The 20,142-nt window shown below is 43.2% G+C and overlaps 1 protein-coding gene across 1 annotated transcript in view; it reads right to left on the reverse strand.

The window, feature by feature from the left end:
- Positions 1–20,142, reverse strand: part of HHAT (hedgehog acyltransferase) — a 315,369-nt gene that overhangs the window by 89,289 nt on the left and 205,938 nt on the right. Inside the window, exon 10 of the mRNA XM_060247267.1 lies at positions 12,554–12,731. Within this exon, the coding sequence (XP_060103250.1) occupies positions 12,573–12,731 (159 nt within the window). The 3' untranslated portion in view covers positions 12,554–12,572. The remainder of the gene's footprint in view (positions 1–12,553; positions 12,732–20,142) is intronic.

Below are 20,142 nucleotides of genomic sequence, written 5' to 3' on the forward strand. Positions count from 1 at the left end.
AAAAAAAATTTCAGATGCCAATGATGGACAATAGCAGGCTTGATTGGATTAGGTGTGATATGAAAAGGGGTAGTACGCATGGAGATACAAGCACTGGTAATGAGACAGGAAACCTAGGTCTCAGTTTTGTCCAGAAAGATGCAAAGAATAAATAGTCATAAATCTGATATTAGAAATCACAGCATTCAGTTGCTCACCTAAGAGTAGAAGTGTAGAGAGTGAGTTTGGTGTAGTGGTTAAATGTGCAGACTCTTATCTGGGAGATCTGGGTTTGATTCCCCACTCCTCCAACTTGCAACTGCTGGAATGGCCTTGGGTCAGCCATAGCTCGCTCAGAGCTGTCCTTGAAAGAGCAGGTGGGGCTGAGAGCTCTCTCAGCCCCACCTACCAGGGTGTTTATTGTGGGGGAGGGAGGTAAAGGAGATTTTGTAAACTGCTTTGAGACTCTGAGATTCAGAGTAAAGGACAGGATATAAACCCAGTATTCTTAAGAACATAAGAACATAAGAGAAGCCATGTTGGATCAGGCCAATAGCCCATCCAGTCCAACACTCTGTGTCACACAGTGGCCGCCACCACCTCCTGTGGCAGTGAATTCCACATGTTAATCACCCTTTGGGTGAAGAAGTACTTCCTTTTATCTGTTTTAACCTGTCTGCTCAGCAATTTCATCGAATGCCCACGAGTTCTTGTATTGTGAGAAAGGGAGAAAAGTACCTCTTTCTCTACTTTCTCCATCCCATGCATTATCTTGTAAACCTCTATCATGTCACCCCACAGTCGACGTTTCTCCAAGCTAAAGAGTCCCAAGTGTTTCAACCTTTCTTCATAGGGAAAGTGTTCCAGCCCTTTAATCATTCTAGTTGCCCTTTTCTGGACTTTCTCCAATGCTATAATATCCTTTTTCAGGTGCGGCGACCAGAACTGCACACAGTACTCCAAATGAGACCGCACCATCAATTTATACAGGGGCATTATGATACTGGCTGAATTGTTTTCAATTCCCTTCCTAGTAATTCCCAGCATGGCGTTGGCCTTTTTTATTGCAAACTCACACTGTCTTGACATTTTCAGTGAGTTATCTACCACGACCTCAAGATCTTTCTCTTGGTCAGTCTCTGCTAGTTCACAGCCCATCAACTTGTATTTGTAGCTGGGATTCTTGGCCTCAATGTGCATTACTTTGCACTTGGCCACACTGAACTGCATCTGCCACGTTGATGCCCACTCACCCAGCCTCAACAGGTCCCTTTGGAGTTCCTCACAATGCTCTCTGGTTCTCACCACCCTGAACAATTTAGTGTCATCCGCAAACTTGGCCACTTCACTGCTCACTCCCAACTCTAAATAATTTATGAACAAGTTAAAGAGCAAGTTAAAGAGCATTACTTTGCACTTGGCCACACAGAACTGCATCTGCCACGTTGACGCTGACTCACCCAGCCTCAACAAGTCCCTTTGGAGTTCCTCACAATCCTCTCTGGTTCTCACCACCCTGAACAATTTAGTGTCATCCACAAACTTGGCCACTACACTGCTCACTCCCAACTCTAAATCATTTATGAACAAGTTAAAGAGCATGGGGGGGGGGGGGGGAGGTGGGCTCCCTCTTAGGTATCCTGCCCCCCCCAGGGAAAGTGTATGCGCAATACATAGCCTCTCCTGTCCCGGTGTAGTGAACGCCGCGTGGTCACTGTCCGGCTATGCCTGGCAGATGGTCACTGCAATGGCCTCTCCTGCATTACTGCATCCGTGGCAACACCTTCCCGCTGGTCCCCCCCATTTCTCACAGAGTTTGGCACGTCATGGTGCGACCAAATGTCCGGCGGTATAACCGGATGGGCAGGCTAGGCTCACCAACCTCGCCAGCCAAGAGAAGGAAAACTCTAACATCAAACCCGGGCAGATAGAGCTCGTTAATGTAACACCTACCACCTGGAGGACTCGCTGCCGGCGTCCCGGCTTACTGGGCCATGGCAGATGACCCCAAGGTGAAAGGATGGAGCCAGTACCACGCACACTGTGCTTCACCTAAAAATTCCTCTGCGCAGGCCTGAAGGGCATATCCACATCCACAACCCAAAACACACCAAGTCCTGCAGCGATGGGCAAGGGGCGAAACAGCAGGTGGAAAATGCCACTGGAAGCCGCAGTCCCGATCCTACATGTAGACGGTTCAGGGTATTGGTCGCCTGATGCTGACCTGGAGACGAAAGCATTTTTCGGCAGCACCCTGAACGACCAAGCAGCGTTATCTAGGGACAGCACTGCTTGCTCCACACGGAGAGGGGCCTAGAAAAGGTGGCCTAAACAAAGCTCGTCTCCCCCACCCCAGTTGGCTAGCCGCAGTCAACGGGCATCCTTACTTGCGGTCAAAAAATAGCAACAAAGAAAAGGCATGCACCTGCCTCACAAAGTGTGCAAAAACTAAAGCTTGCATGTTGGAACATCAGAACCATGCTTGACACAGTAGACAGTGGTCGCCCTGAACGACGCTCTGCTCTAGTTGCCCACGAACTTCTTAGGTTGAATATTGACATAGCAGCTCTCAGTGAGGTCCGTTTCCCTGAGGAAGGTAGTCTTCAAGAACATGGTGCTGGCTATACCCTCTACTGGTCGGGTAAGTCAAAAGCTGAGAGCCACCTTTCTGGCGTTGGCTTCATGGTCAGGAACTCCATTGCCTCCAAACTCGAAAACCTGCCAACAGGTCACTCAGATCGCATCATGTCCATGCGCCTCCCACTTCAAAACAAGCAGCATGCAACACTCTTCAGTGTGTATGCCCTAACCCTTCAAGCGGATCCTGCAGAAAAGAACAAGTTCTATGCTGATCTACGCAACCTCGTACAGAAGATCCCTACAGAGGACAAGGTGATCATCCTTGGCGACTTCAATGCCAGAGTAGGTAAAGACTCGGAAGCCTGGAAAGGAGTACTTGGCAAACACGGCATTGGCAACTGCAATGATAACGGGCGCCTCCTGCTAGAATTCTGCACGGAGCACCAGCTCACCATCACCAACATTATCTTTCAGCAGAAGAACAGCCTGAAGACAACCTGGATGCACCCACGGTCCAAGCACTGGCACCTTATCGACTACATTCTGGTGCGCCAGAGAGACCTTCGAGATGTCTTACACACCCGAGTAATGCCCAGTGCGGAATGTTATACAGATCATCGTCTTGTACGCTGCAATCTCCGTCTTCACTTTAAACCCACACCCAGGAGAGGAGGTATCCCTCGGAGGAAGCTTCAGGTTGGCAGCCTTCAGTCAGCTGAAGTTAAAGCTGCCTTCCAGGCAAAACTCCAGTCAAGAATTGAGGACCCCAGTTGCTCCACAGACCCTTCTCCAGAAGCACTCTGGGAACACCTAAAAACTACCATCCTGTTGATCTCTGAAGAAGTCCTCAGGTTTTCCACAAGGAAGAACAAGGACTGGTTTGACAAGAACAATCAAGAGATCCAAGAATTACTAGCGAAAAAGAGATCTGCCTACCAAGCACATCTTGCTCAGCCCTCCTGTCCTGGGAAAAAAGCAATCTTTCGCGCTGCATGTAGCAACCTCCAAAGCAAGCTTCGAGACATTCAGAACGAGCGGTGGACCAAGCTTGCAGAGAGAACCCAGCTCTGTGCAGACACTGGTGATTTAAGAGGGTTCTACGAAGCCCTGAAGGCAGTATATGGCCCATCATATCAGGCTCAGAGTCCCTTGCGTAGTGCAGACGGCCAAGTGCTCCTCACAGACAAGGCATCCATACTGAACCGGTGGTTGGAGTATTTTCAGGTTCTCTTCAGTGCCAACCGCGTAGTTCAAGATTCAGCAATCCACCTCACCCCACTTCAACCAATAAAAACAGAGTTGGATGAGATCCCCACCCTAGAAGAGACTGTTAAAGCCATCAAGCAACTGAAAAGTGGCAAGGCAGCGGGAGTTGATGGAATCCCACCAGAGATCTGGAGGCATGGGGGCACAGTACTACATAGCGCACTTCACAAAGTACTTGTCACCTGCTGGGAACAAGGCAAACTACCACAGGACTTTCGCCATGCAATCATCATCACTCTACACAAGAACAAAGGGGAAAAGTCAGACTGCTCCAACTACCGGGGGATAACCCTGCTCTCCATTGCAGGCAAAATCCTTGCCAGAATACTCCTGAACAGACTGGTGCCCACCATTGCAGAAGAACTCCTCCCAGAGAGCCAGTGCGGCTTCAGAGCTAACAGGAGCACCACCGACATGGTATTTGTTCTCAGGCAGCTCCAAGAGAAATGCAGGGAAGAGAACAAGGGTCTATATGTGACTTTTGTCGACCTTACCAAAGCTTTCGATACCGTTAGCAGGAAAGGCCTGTGGCAAATCTTGGAACGTTTAGGATGTCCCCCGAGGTTCCTCAGCATGATCATCCAGCTACATGAAGACCAGCGAGGCCAAGTCAGACACTGCAACGACCTCTCGGAGCCCTTCCCAATAGACACAGGTGTAAAGCAAGGCTGCGTTCTCGCGCCAACTCTCTTTACGATCTTCTTTAGCATGATGCTTCAAAGAGCCGCAGTAGATCTAGATGATGACGATGGTGTCTACATCCGCTATCGCACTGATGGCAGCCTGTTCAACCTGAGGCGACTAAAGGCTCACTCCAAGACAATGGAAAAACTTATCCGAGAGCTACTGTTTGCTGATGATGCTGCACTCGTCTCCCACTCGGTATCAGCTCTGCAGCATATGATGTCCTGCTTTGCAGAGGCTGCCAAGCTATTCGGCCTAGAAGTTAGTCTGAAGAAGACAGAAGTTATCCACCAGCCTGCACCCCAGGAAGATTATCACCCTCCCTGTGTCACTGTGGGTGAATCAGTTCTGAAGACAGTCCAGCAGTTCAGCTACCTGGGGTGCATCATCTCCTCAGATGCCAAGATCGACAAGGAGATTGACAACAGGCTGGCAAAGGCAAACCGTGCATTTGGCCGACTGCACAAAAGAGTATGGAGCAACAAGCTTCTGAAAAAAGGCACAAAGATCAATGTTTACAAAGCGGTTGTGATGACAACCCTCATCTACGGCTCCAAATCGTGGGTCTTATACCGTCATCACATGAGACTCCTTGAGCGCTTTCATCAGCGCTGCCTTCGCACCATCCTCAACATCCACTGGAGTGACTTTGTGACCAACACTGAAGTCCTCAAGAGGGCGGAGGTTACAAGCATCGAGGCACTGCTGTTGAAGACGCAGCTGCGTTGGGCAGGGCATATTTCTAGGATGGAAAACCACCGCCTTCCGAAGATTGCTCTGTATGGCGAACTTTCCACCGGCCATCGAAATAGAGGGGCACCAAAGAAGAGGTACAAGGACTCCTTGAAGAAATCCCTTGGCACCTGTCGCATCAACCATCACCAGTGGTCTGACCTAGCCTCAGATCGCAAAGCATGGAGGCACACCATCCACCAGGCTGTCTCTTCCTTTGAGAACGCTTGCATTGCTGGTCTTGAGGACAAAAGGAGATTGAGGAAGAATCGCACTGCTACAGCACCAACCCCAAATCAGACTTTTCCCTGCAGCCACTGTGGCCGGATCTGCCTGTCCCGCATTGGTTTTGTCAGCCACCAGCAAGCCTGCAGCAGACGTGGACTACTGCACCCTTCTTAAATCTTCGTTCGCGAAGACAAGCCGAGAGAGAGAGAAAGAGCATGGGACCCAGTACTGAGACCTGCGGCACCCCACTGCTTACCGTCCTCCACTGCTTACTGTCCTCCATCTTCTATTACAAAGGAATTTCAAAGGAAGATTAGAAAGAACAAGCACTTAACTGCAATTAATAATGAAGCTCAAGACAATGCATCCTCTAGGACCAAACTGAGACCTAGTTTTCCTGTCTTATTACCAATGTGTGCTATTATCATTTGGCATCTGAAATCACTCCACTCTCCAAGATATAAGGTCCAATCCAAGCGGTCTAATTCCTAATCAGGGTATTTTTTGAAAGAAATTAAAATCCAGATAGAAACAGAGACATCTAATTTTTTTTTCAGAATAAGCCAAAATATTTTCCTCAGTGTAAACTGTGCTTGTCGGAAGAATCCATCCACCCTCGCTCCCTCCCTCTGAAGAAGTGTCCTTAAACACAAAAGCTTATACCTGGAATAAAACGTTGTTGGTCTTCAAGCTGCCATGGGACTCCAGCACCTTTGTTCTCTCTCTCTCTCTCCCTCCCCTCCTCCCCAAAAGAGGAGCAGCCCCAGAGACAGAAGCAGCTCTGTGTGTGTGTGTATGAGAGAGGGGGGTTACCTTTATATCTCTCTGGCATGAAGCAGCCACAGAGCTCTCTTGGGGGGGGGGGGGGAGGCAAGAGTCATGAAGCAAATAGCCACTGTGGGAACTGGGGGAAAACAAGCTATGGTGTGGTTGCAGCAGCTGCCTTGGAAAAGGTAGCAGGAAAAGGAAATTACTCAGAGGGGTGGATTTGAGCTCTGCGGTGGCTGTATCCACCCCATCATATGTTTAACACCCCTGAGCTAGTCGTTCCTTGTGGGAAAGTTGTATGGTGTGGGGAGAGGATACTGATGTACAGGCCTATTTCTGTTGCTGGCTTGACAGTAACCATTCAGTGGTAGTTCTATGGCTGTCTGTGAGCTTGGCGAACAGTGAAACAGGCAAGGAAAATAGGCGGGAGGCAAGTGTCTTCTGAATTGTTATCTGGAATTCTCTTCTATCTAGTGCAGGGGTGAGGAACCTTTTTTCTGCCAAGGGCCATTTGGATATTTATATTATTTGCAGGTCATACAATATTATCAACTTAAAAAACAGTGCTCCGCCAAGGGAGAATGATTTAGACCAGCAAAATTAATGGAAATAATTTGAAGTCATGTGGGGTGAGCCTAATCTGGCACACACCCCCTCCCCGGGCCTGCTGTCCTTGGCAAATGTCTAGGTCCAGGGCTTTTTTTGTAGAAAAAATCCATCAGGAACTCATTAGCATATTAGACCACATTCCCTAATATTAGCAAATTAGGTCACACCATCTGGGATAATCAAGTGTATCCCTACCTACCTCCCTTCATGTGGAAACTGCAGCTGCTCCCAGAAGACCTTTAAAGACACCCACATACCCCAGCAGCAGGCCTTCACAATGCCCACCACTCAGGCTCCACAGAGAGAAAGAGGAAGAGAAAGAGGAAGGAAGGAAGGAAGGAAGGAACAGAAATAAAAAAATGGGGAGAGGCTGCGCAGCATGGCTGGGCCCCAGAGGGGCTGCTGCACAGCGTGGCTGGGCCTCATGATCCTTGCCGGTCAGCCAGGCCCAAGGAAGGCTGCCATGTGTTTTGGCTTGGCCCAGCAATCCCCAAGGGCCAGACCAAGTGATCTTGAAGGCCGCAAACAACCCTCAGGCCTGACGTTCCCCACCCCTGATCTAGTGGCTAGGATTGCCAATCCCCAGTTAGGGGCAGAGGATCCTCTGATCTGGAGGCCCTCCTCCCGCTTCAGGGTTATCAGAAAGTTTTTTTGGGAGAGGGGATGTTCGCTGAGCACTCTATTATATGAATTGGTCTGTGAGTATCTGGGGCTTGCGGAGGTTGATTTTTGAGAGAGAAGCACCAAATTTTCAGCATAGCATCTGGTGCCTCTCCTCAACCCCCCCTCTAGTTTCAAAAAGACCAGGGGGTCCTATTCTATGAGCCGCAGAAGATGTCCCTATCCCACAATATTTCAATTGAGAGAAAGCATTTAAAAGGAATGTGGTTCCTTTAAATGTGATGGCCAGAACTCCTTCAGAGTTCAATTGTGTTTGTTACAACCCTGCTCCAGGCTCCACCCCCAAAATCTCCTGGTCCATCCCAAAGTCCCCAGATATCTCCTAAGCCTGACCTGGCAACCCTACTAGCAGCACACATATAAATGAAAAATAAAAAGAAGATCAGGTCACAGAAAACTAGTTTTAATGGAAGGCAATTTTATGTCCCTTACATCTTCATGAAGAACACTGTCGCCCTCTGCAATTTTAAATTGAACTCTTGCTTTTCAGTATTATGAGCTTCTTTCTGTTGAGTGAATTGTTTAAAAGTGATATTTCAGATGGTTTTTTACTGTACAATGGAAATGATGGAACTTGTCCAGAAAAACAGTAATCAATGAAGTACATGACAAAGTCTGGTATGGACTGACCTAATGGATTCCTTTGAGAGAAAAACTGCCTCTGTAGCCTACCATCCATTCTCTCCATCTGATAAAGTTGAGTTTTGCCTCTGATGGAAAGGAAAGGTCCCCTGCGCAAGCACCAGTCGTTTCCGACTCTGGGGTCACGTTGCTTTCACAACGTCTTCACAGGCAGACTTTTTACACGGTGGTTTGCCATTGCCTTCCTCAGTCATTTACACTTTCCCCCCAGCAAGCTGGGGACTCATTTTACTGACCTCGGAAGGATGAAAAGCTGAGTCAACCTGAGCCGACTACCTGAAACCAGCTTCTGCTGGGATCGAACTCAGGTCGTGAGCAGAGCTTGGGACTGCAGTACTGCAGCTTTAACACCTATGATAGTTCCTTCTAAAACAAATGTATCTTGTTTTCTGAGGTGCCAGCAAATTCTGTTGTTTTTGTGACAACAGGAATTCTTTGGGAATTTTTTTTCCTCTCCTCCCACTTAGTGCTGTGTCAGGAAGAATACATATGGAGACAACTCACAACACTATGCAATTTGAAATATAAAATTCCACTCAATATTTATTTGCTTCTGGCTAACACTTTTGAAAAGCAGCTGTCTGAGACAGGTCACCTCACTCTGCCTAAGATGAAGAATATTCTCCTTAAAAAAACAAAACAAAATTTGTGAACCCTGGAAAATACCCCCAATTGCAATTAAATATTCCAGCAACTGACATTGCAGTCCTAAGTGAATATACCTTTCTAGGTGCATTGAAGTAAATAGGCTCAAAAGAGTATGTTTTGTCTTAGGATCACATTGTAAGGCTCCTCAATTTTTACTGCTGTGGGAAGGGTGTGTTTATGGCAAATATATATTTACAAGGCCTACTCCTATTTTCTCACCCATCATTCCAGCCACGATGCTAAGAAGTTCCTCAAAATGTCAGCCCAACCAAGGCATTAAATTTTGCTTAGTTTTCACAAAGAAATATTCATGCCTCCTTCTTAACTTTGTGACCCATGTCAGTGGCTGATATCTCTTTTAGAAACAACTTGAGGTGCAGTTACACCTTTTGTGCCTAAATCTGAGTTGTATGACAGAAGACCAAAATTTCTGGACTCCTTGAAATATAAAATTGCATAACTCCACAAAACTTTATAAATTTAAATGTCAACACCCAAAATCAGATTTTCAATATGCACAGTTTCTCTCATCTTAGAACTTGAATTTTAAGATTTCATCTGGAATATGTTTCTGCTTTAGTCTCAGAAGTAAATGAATGTATAATGGGCACATCTTCATTCTGTGAGCAAGAGACCCCTAATTTCAGTTATATACGGACATTGTAATCACCTGTTTGGTTGCCAGGGTGCCTGGACTGACCAAGAGAGAGATCTTGGGGTCGTGGCAGATAACTCACTGAAAATGTCAAGACAGTGTGCGATTGCAATTAAAAAGGCCAACGGCATGCTGGGAATTATTAGGAAGGGAATTGAAATCAAATCAGCCAGTATCATAATGCCCCTGTATAAATCGATGGTGCGGTCTCATTTGGAGTACTGTGTGCAATTCTGGTCACCGCAACTCAAAAAGGATATTATAGCATTGGAAAAAGTCCAGAAAAGGGCAACTAGAATGATTAAAGGGTTGGAACACTCTCCCTATGAAGAAAGGTTAAAACACTTGGGGCTCTTTAGCTTGGAGAAACATCGACAGGGGGGTGACATGATAGAGGTTTACAAGATGAAAATGTCAAGACAGTGTGATTGCAATAAAAAAGGTCAACACCATGCTGGGAATTATTAGGAAGGGAACTGAAAACAAATCAGCCAGTATCATAATAAAGGTAAAGGTAGTCCCCTGTGCAAGCACCAGTCGTTTTCAACTCTGGGGTGATGTTGCTTTCACAACGTTTTCACAGCAGACTTTTTATGGGGTGGTTTGCAATTGTCTTCCCCAGTCAACTACATTTTCCCCCCAGCAAGCTGGGTACTCATTTTACCCACCTCGGAAGGATGGAAGGCTGAGTCAACCTGGAGCCAGCTACGTGAACCAGTATCATAATGCCCCTGTATAAATCGATGGTATGGTCTCATTTGGAACACTGTGTACAATTCTGGTCACTGCACCTCAAAAAGGATATTATAGCACTGGGAAAAGTCCAGAAAAGGGCAACTAGAATGATTAAAGGGTTGGAACACTTTCCCTATGAAGAAAGGTTAAAACGCTTGGGACTCTTTAGCTTGGAGAAACGTCGACTGCGGGGTGACATGATAGAGGTTTACAAGATTATGCATGGGATGGAGAAGGTACAGAAAGAAGTACGTTTCTCCCTTTCTCACAATACAAGAACTCGTGGGCATTCAATGAAATTGCTGAGCAGTCGGGTGAAAATGGATAAAAGGAAGTACTTCTTCACCCAAAGGGTGATTAACATGTGGAATTCACTGCCACAGGAGGTGGCGGCAGCTACAAGCATAGCCAGCTTTAAGAGGGGGTTAGATAAAAATATGGAGCCGAGGTCAATCAGTGGCTATTAGCCACAGTGTGTGTGTGTGTGTGTGTGTGTGTGTGTGTGTATATATATATATATATATATATATATATATATATATATATATATATATATATATATATATATATATATATATAATTCTTTTGGCCACTGTGTAACACAGAGTGTTGGACTGGATGGGCCATTGGCCTGATCCAACATGGCTTCTCTTTCACATCTGCTGTGAAATGTGGGTTTTATCTACCATTTTATAAGAGACTTATGTGAATACTAACAGCCTCAGCGTTACAACAGCACTCTATATCTCTGGAAGAGTGCTAGCCAGAAGTACAGATGGGTTTCCAGCCACTCCGTGTGTGTACCATCTCGGCCGCTGCAGTGGAAGAAGTCGCGTCACCTGGAACTGTCTGGGCAAGCGGTTTCCAGCCTTGACCATGAAAGCCATGTTGGTAGGCTAACATCATCAGCGACCAACTTCCTGCAGTTCCAGACTCCATGACAGAGAAGCGAGAGGCTCACGTACTCAACAGCTGTTACATCAACATAAGGCAATCAAGCTTAGCTTAGGCATGGATCCTGCCAGACCGCCCAAGTCTTTGTCAAATGGAACTTCAGACAGGACTGTGCTAGCCAGAAGAGCAAGAAGAGGAATCCCCTAGAGCCAGAGTTCTTTGTATAGATCAGGTGTCACCTTAGGTACCTGTTTGGCCCTCTATTGTCACCTTTAGATAAGTTTGGATAGCTTGTTTAATCCCCTCAACCCATACTTCCACCCATGCCTTGCTCAAACTGCCACTCTGGAGCCTCCCACTGTTCCATTGTTACCTGGAGATCCATTCAGGTGACCAGAGTCAGGTCTGCTCATTGGCTGGAGGTGGGCATCCAGTCAGGTACCCAGAATAGACTAGATACTGCCCACCAACAAGCCAGCCCCTTTTGGGGAGGACCTTTTCCTTTCCAAAAATAATATAACCAGAGAGAAATCCATGCTCACTATCTCTATGCCTGAGCAATATGTAACCAGATTGTTCCTCCCTCCCTACTCTAAGTAAGGAGCATCAGGCATGGCACATCGCAATGCATGTCTATATCTTCTAGTTGTGACTGGACCCTAAGCCACCAGGATCAGGTTGTATACCCTGTCTATGTTATTACCCTTGTGTTACCCTTCTATCAATTTCATATCTGTTTTCTTAGGCCTGCATGTATGTTGTATGATTTTATACCCTTGTATGATTGGCCTTATTCCTTAAATAAAACACCCCATTGATTATTAGACCATCTTGCCTTATTACTGGGAGGGTAACTCTCAAAGCAGATGCCTTCTGTATAAACAGGTTTTTAGATCTCGCTAAAAGGCTGATTTGCCCACCACTCTAAATTCCCCCAAACCATATTTTTAGGGCAATTCGCTTAACAATTCTTAGTGGTGGCATCATTCTGTGGAACATGCCTCCCCAAGAAGCTGGCATGGTTCTCTCCTCAATGTCATCTTTGAAAACTAATAATTTTTTTAACAGCATTTCACTATGGCTTGCTGTATAATTTACAATACTTTATTTACTGCTGCTTTACTTATGTGGCAGAGACTTTTAAGGCTTGGTGTTTATTTATTACTGTTTGTGCTACTTTTTTGTTGTTATATGCCACTTCAAATACTCCTTTGGAAGAAAATGCAACTTAAACATGCCTGCAATCAAATCAATAAATAACAAATGTTCAAGTATTAGGAAAGCATAGTATCCCTCCAGAAAACTATTGTACTACTATTGTCTCAATTTTAAAAGCAAAGATGACTATTTGGAGGGGGGAAAGCCATTAAAAGTACAAGTGGAAGCTCCACCTGAGGGAGCCTTTTTCCAGAGCTGCTGGCATTAGATTCTGAAAGGTTTTTCTAATAAAACATTTAAAAACCCATATTTTTTAGGTTGACTTGCCTTCCCAGAAAATCCTGTTCCAGTAGATTCTCCCAACTTCATTTCCACCAAGAAAGATAAGGTTGGAAAAAATCAGTAGTGTAGTTGAAATGGATGCCAAAGCTGCACGAAGCCGTTGATGAGTTCTTGCTGACAAAACGTGGCTCTGTAAAGAAATAAAAAGGAAGCTTACATTGAAGACAATAATCATTTAAGAGTGGGACATTTTATATAATTTTTTAAATATCAGATAACTGCTGGTGGGATGGTGAAATTGGAGGGGTGGGGAGAAACTATAATCACCCTCCAGTTGCTTTAGAACACTATGTCATAATTCCAGGAAGAATTGGTAAAGATCACCCTGGAAATTACATCATATTTGAAGGCTAGCAAAGCAGTCAGATAACAGAAGGAGTTAATTTAGGCAAAATTTATCAGTTTTCCATAGGTGCTATTTAGAGTGCTATTTGTGGGTGCTCCAGAGCATCTATATTTCTAGCTGACTCACAGGTTCTGTATACTGTGATTAATGTCATAAGCAATTAAATGGATCTACTTAATAAATAGCCATGTGGAAGGCACAAACCCTCTTTGAGGCAAAAAGTGATTGCTTGACCCATGTTGGAAATACTGATATAACTGAGGCATAAAAAATAGTCAAACGAAATACGCCTCTGATACAAGGCCTTCTTTCTGTTTGGCTCATACCTGGTTCATTTTTGTTTCCCAGTCTGCCCCATGAATGCCCTTTACAATATCTGACATCTCCTTAAAATGCTTAAGAACTCAAGTCACTGAATGAGCATGTGCTTTTTAATTTGAAAACTGAATTGGAAAAGTATATATGTGAATGCTTAATACTTGCAACCATTATTGTTGATACTTGTATTACTTTAAAGTCAGCAGCTTATAATTTATTACATGCACAATGTCCTTTAGTCATGTAGTAAAGCTTTCAATATTTTCTATCAATAAAGCATTAAAATATTATATTCTTGACACCAATCGCCACTGAACACTGAGTGCAGTTTGGAGACCCATTTTGCCCTCTATCTGCTGTTTTATTTAATTTTCAAAATGGGTCTTGAGTCAGCCATAGTTTACTATTAACTTCCAGGCTTCCAAAGCATAGGGAAGGTCATGCATGCGATCAGACCAACTGCAACCACCTACTAGAAGCATCCTATCATCAGCACTGGCTGGTACTGAATAGTATAACAAGTGTTTGGCTTTGAGTGTGCGGCAGTTCATATTCAGAGGCTTGGAACCGATGGCAAAATGAACCTGGAATACAAGGACTGAAAGTAATTTAATCTGTCCCCCATTCCATTCCCAAGGTTTGGCATTTTGTGCAACCAAAGTGAGATTTCAAAGTAAGCTGATCATACTTGCGTTAGTGATGATGGGACATATCTTGTGCTGAATTCTCATACAAAAAGCATAAGGATAGAAGATGAAGCATGCTATCACATAGCTCACTTCTGACTCCTAAGTGTAATTAACTTTGGGACCCCATAAAACAGGTGCTATGTAAGATTGCCACCTAACAAATTCCAGTCCAGCAATTTCACCACCACAAAAAGTGTAGGGGCTTACTGCAAGCACAGTACAATCACAATTATCTAGTTATGTTTAAATCATTACGGACACATACCCAAGAACACTCACAGATTTTATAATGAGACACTGCAATCCTGTGTGTGTTTACTCACAAGCAAACACCACTGAATAAAGCGGGATATATTTCTGAGTAAACATGAACACAGTTGCACTACCTGATTACTAAAGAGTTCAAAAACAGATTATACATTTTAGTCCATTACAGTGATGTCAATTCAGTTTTCCATTTGGGTGTGACAAGTTAGATAACAAAAAGCATTATACTTCTACAAAGTGGGTTAATTTATTCTTTAAAGTAACAGTCGTATTTAACTGCTAGCACCTGCGTTTAATAGGTTTTTTACTTTTAAAAGTTTTCAAGCCATCCACAAAAACTAAAAGTGGAAATTAAAGATGCTCCCAGCAGATGTATGTCTGCTGATAGGATAAAATGGTAATTTTACATGCTGTAGCAACATATTTTCTTATATCTGGATGTAAAGATATCAATGCATGTTTGTCTTTAATGGCTGCATTAATTCATATATCTCCACAAGTACTCTAGTGTATACCCCAAAGACTACTTACAGCACTACAAGGAAAACAAGTAGCTGGTCATAAACACCCAAGTGATATTGTGAGATGAAAATAGAAGGCTTAAAACTTCACTTGAATTGCCCTCATGGGCATAAAACACCATCATAATTTATTTCCATGCTGGAAATGTGTATAAATTGAATGTCTGCCACTCTTGGAAGTCAATCTAGAGTGTGAGTAAGCACAGCTCTGGCAATAAAAACTGGCAAATATTTTGCTGTAGAATCAACACATGTAACAAAAACAAAGAAGAAAATAACAGAATGCAGCTTAGAATTTAAGGAGGGAGTGTGGCTAAATGGATAGAAGATATTCCACATAATCCTTTTCTGTCGAAATACTAGAACCTGCAAGAAGGACTAAAGAGTACCATTCTTACAGACTCTCTGTGGAATTCAAATTACTTCAGGAATTTTTTTTGACAGTATGAGTACAGACATACTATGAGAAAAATATATGATTTATTTTAAAATATTGGCATACTACTTCTCCAATATTTTGTTGTAGGGGTTTTTCAAAAAGACACGTAAACAAACACAAATCACCATAAAAGTCACAAAAGTCACAAAAGTCATAAAAGTCACAAAATTTCAAAACAGAACCACAAAACAGCAGCATATGTAACTGAAATAAATGACAATCTTGTGATGTTCTTAATGAGGTGCTTTGTGACTTGTTCAGTCTACAAAGGAATCACTTCGTTGAAAGGCTTGTACTAATCCACAGCCTATCTGGACCACACAGTGGCTCATGTGGTAGAGCACATCTCAGGTCATGTGGCTGTCTTAGATGTGACTGAATCTTTGTATACACAGGGCTGGCACGTGGGAATAGGCCATGTAGGCAACTGTCTAGGGCACTGCATGGTCTATGGGGTGCTTCTAGGTACCCCCTCCCCACATGCCAGCCAGCCCACTCGGCTTCCCTGCACCGCAGGGAGGCAAAGCAGGGCTGAGCGTTTGCACACCAGGCTCCTCAAGAGAAGCACGCCCTGCAAACTGGGCCATTAGAGGGCAGGGGGCGGGGCCTTGCCAGGATGTGGCAAAAGTCCCAGCACCAACCCTGTGTATACATCTCTTAACACTACAAAATATAAAGGAAATCCTTTTCAATGCCTTGCTGGGTCACTCAAATGCACATTTTAAATTAAGTAGGGAAGCTGACTTTCAAAGTCTTTCTATGGCCATCTTTAGCTCCCTGTGTGCAAAACTGCAACCATCTTATACATTCTAAGCCCAAAATCTATGGAAGTCTCTGCACACCTCTTCTGAGTTGCCTCTGAGTTGCCACAGAGGAAGCAGTATTTATGAGTGAAAAAAAGACATTGGTTAACCCAGAAAAAAAGCAAAACTATTTGTTCTTCTAGTGCCTATAAATCTGTCCATTCACTGAAGTCAGAACTGATAGAAGACTCTTTGTATTGCATTGCCTCAAGGATGATATATGCGAATGCAGAAAGAATGATACAAGTAATTCTGCAGAAATTAAAGTAAATTCAGAAAGCTGTGTAGAATTATGATAATCATATTATCCTAAGAAGGTCTGGAGTTAGTCTGTTGTTTTTAAACCAGAAACTTCTGTAAAAAAGAAAATGTAGATTGAACACATTATAGCAAAAATTTTCAAGAACACTACAGCTTGCTATCAGCACGAAATGCCACCACCAAAAGTATTAGACTGTACATAGAGAGAACATGGGCACAGTTGCACATTTGCAAATGAAACTTTGCATGTAGCTCTTCTCCCAGCAATAACACTCACAGATTCAGGAGAATCAAATATCACACCAGTAGGTGTCATGGGAGGATGACTGACCTTTTCCTCTAAAGCTGAAATCATAAAGTTTACCACCAGGGAACTGTTTTACCCCCTTGTTGAGATGGATTTCAACCAATGCTCTACATGAGTCATCTTCACGTAGTTTGGCTTGATGTTTGCTTTGTACACTGCTCAGTGCAGGAGAGTTATAACTTACTGATATATAAGGAGAGCTTATACTTTTTATTTTATTTTTATTTATACTTATTCTTTGTGTTAAATTGAAAACAATATCTGCTTAAAATAGTAGCAAAAACATACTTGTTCTATTTCTGCTCTGCAGAGGGCTGCTCAAGACACAAGCATGTGAGTCGCATGACCAAAAAGGCATGGGAAATTTGTATTTATTCAGAACATTTATCACCTTTTTTAAAAAGTACTTAAAGCAGCTCATAATGAGATTAAAACATAATAAACTTCAATAAGAAGTTTAAAATGTTTAAACAATGAACATTTTCTGTACCAAAATGCAGGGCTTTTTTGAACAGGAATGCAGAGGGACGCAATTCCAGCTGGCTTGGGGCCAGGGGTGTGGCCTAATAGTCAAATAAGTTCCTGCTAGGCTTTTCTTTCTTTTCTTTCTTTTAACAAAAAAGCCCTGTGTGAAACAATGGTGACATCAGGGGCTGTGGCCCAATATGCAAATGATTCCTGCTGAGCTTTTTCTACAAAAAAAGCCCTGCCAAAATGTAATTATTTTAAAATGTATTTATATTAATTAATTAATTTAGAATATTTCTATGTTGCTTCTTCAGAGTCCTGCTCAATGCAATTTACAGTTCAAAAAACAAAATATTTAAAAACAAGCCACTGCATATAAGCGATGACCACTGAATATAAGCATGTAGCTCCACAGGCATTTCTTTTTTATTAGCAGCATTTCTAATCCATCTTTCTCCATAGGACTCAAGATTCATTACAATACAATTTAGAGTTCCTCACTCTGGACACCAGCACAGAAAATTTAGAGTATAATACAGCCTGCTGATAGGCTTACCCAGTGAAACAGAGACTCTCTGAGTCATTTATACATTCAAATCAAGTGGTCTAAAACATGAGTATGCTTGTAGAGTTCTGTGCAAGCAAGGACTGGCCCATTCATTTCAATGACAGGTAATATTCAAAGCGTGTGATTATGGACATTTCGCTTTACCAGAAGTAATGAGTCATAAATCTGACAGGTAAAACAGGGATCGTTTGCACACTTTCTTCCTTCCATTTCTTATGAAGATGTGTCAGTGTATGCTAACAGTGGACCTCTTGCGGGTTAATCCTCAAGGGTACACATCTTCTGTCCACAGTGCTCTTTTCAGGAACGGCAGTGTTTTTCCTTAGACCTAGTTTCAGACATGATAAAGAACTGGGCATGGATTGACCACAACAGTGTTGAAACCACAAACAATTCACAGCTTAGATTGAAATTGAAAATTCAAGGCTTGTTAAAAATTGTAAAAAAAAAACCCATGAACAAACTACAGGACTGGAACAAGGCTGCTTACAAATGCAGTGAGCTTCTGTTAATTATTTGCAGTTCTTTATGGGGCTTTTGCATCCAACCTAAAGATTCTAATATTAATTTTTAGAAAATGTCACTCCCAGCACCCACCCTCAACTGAGGTGGAGGGAAGGGATGGAGTTTGCCAACAGCATACAGATGGGAGGTGTGTGGGTATTCAGCTTCAGCACAAACAGACACACTGCGTCAGGGTTGGGCAGGAGGCGGCTATTTAAAGAGAAAGCTGCTCCTCCCCACTCCACACGCATCATCTCAATATAGTGGATTTCCTATGGAGAAGAGAATGCTGAATGGATATGTATAAAAAGCTTGAAGAGGGACAGACAAACCAGCTAGCCTTTATAGAAAGAGTGTGTGGTTTTAGTACCAATGGGAGTTTTTAGACCTAGTATAAACATAACAACATGCAGGTTAAAAACGTACCTATGGATACCTATGGATTCATGCTTAGACCAGGTTTAGTGGTTGTCCAAAATCCCCACAATTTTAATGGAGTACAGTTAAGATGGGAATGACTGAATTAAATGTGCATATCCAGATTGACCAGTTTGGGGGAGGGGCACAGAGTATTTAGGAGTCACTGATGATACACTGTACTATCAAATGTCATAATTAATCTATTCATCATGGGGAGAGAAAATCTATACTGTTATTTCCACAGTATGAGGAAGGGTTTTTTAAAAAATAATTTATTTTTAGTACATTTCTATTCCGCCCATTCCCCGTAGGGCTCAGGGTGGAGTACAACTTATAATAAAACAATAAAATACAATAAAAACATTTTAAAACAGACAACTCAACAGCACTCAGATTACAATGACATCACATATTGCCCAGCCTAGCCATCTCACATCATGATATCTCATAGGGATGGCAGTTTTTACTCCAATTCCTAGCACATATGACAGTGCTATCCAGGGAGGCCAACCAGATCAAGAATAGACGCTCGCAGCCTCAGCTAAAACCCTGGCAGAACAGCTCCGTTTTACAGGCCCTACAGAAGGCTAATAAGCCAGGTAGAGCCTGGATCTCAATAGGGAGCTGATTCCACCAGGTTGGGGCCAGGACTGAAAAAGCCCTGGCCCTAGTTGAAGCGAGGCGGGCATCTCTTGGGCCGGGGACGGCCAACAGATGTTGGGAGGCCAAATGTAACAACTTCCTGGGCATATATGGAAAGAGACAGTCCTGTTAAGTGTCAAGTTATATGCATAAATGTGGAAAGGCCTTTATCATATTCAATCATGCTTAGAAAAGATGAAACAAGATTCCATGTTCCTGAATAAGCTGTTTGGACTTGCATGCAAGAAAACATTGAGCAGTGAGTGAGTTTGACTTCTTCCAGGGGAAGAATGTAAGTTTAGTATTAAGCAGTTAGTATGTGAAGATATTCTTTTTGCAGTTCTGAATCAAATTATGTGGCCAGAAGAAGAGTTCTTTCTTGAAATATGCCGAAGAATTACCTAGGAAGCATGTCATCATGTTTATAAACTGCCACATCCTTAAATTGGCAACACTGTAATTTTCACACAGTAGTGGAGATTATACATCCCTGGACTAGTCAACATGTCAACAGACTGACTTCCTGTTTGGTTTGGAAGACAGGCTGCAGCTCCCTAGCAAGGGGGATTTATTTTTCGCTGTTCAGGGTATTAATTAATCCACCTCATTGGTGGATCTGTATAATATGGGTTGTAAAAGGAAGATACAAATGATCCTAAGGGACCCTTCACATCTGGGCCATTTGCTATTTGAGATCTTACCGTCAGGTAGACCATATAGAGTGTTGAAGGCTAGGACAAACAGATTTAAGGACAGTTTCTATCCAAGTGCTGTGGGTAGGTTAAATGCAGGGTTATGAAGGATTATCTGTTTTAGATGTATTTAAATGGTTTAAATGGTTTTAATGGTTTTATGAATGTTTATCTGTTTTAGATGTGTTTAAATGGTTTTAATGGTTTTAATGGCTTTAGATGCATTTTAAATGGTTTATGAATATGTGTGTTTGATGTGTTGGTATGTTTGTGGAAGAGCGCCTCATTTCGTTGCT

This window comes from Heteronotia binoei, chromosome 1 (genome assembly GCF_032191835.1).
Source record: "Heteronotia binoei isolate CCM8104 ecotype False Entrance Well chromosome 1, APGP_CSIRO_Hbin_v1, whole genome shotgun sequence".
NCBI classification, from domain to species: Eukaryota; Metazoa; Chordata; class Lepidosauria; order Squamata; family Gekkonidae; genus Heteronotia; species Heteronotia binoei.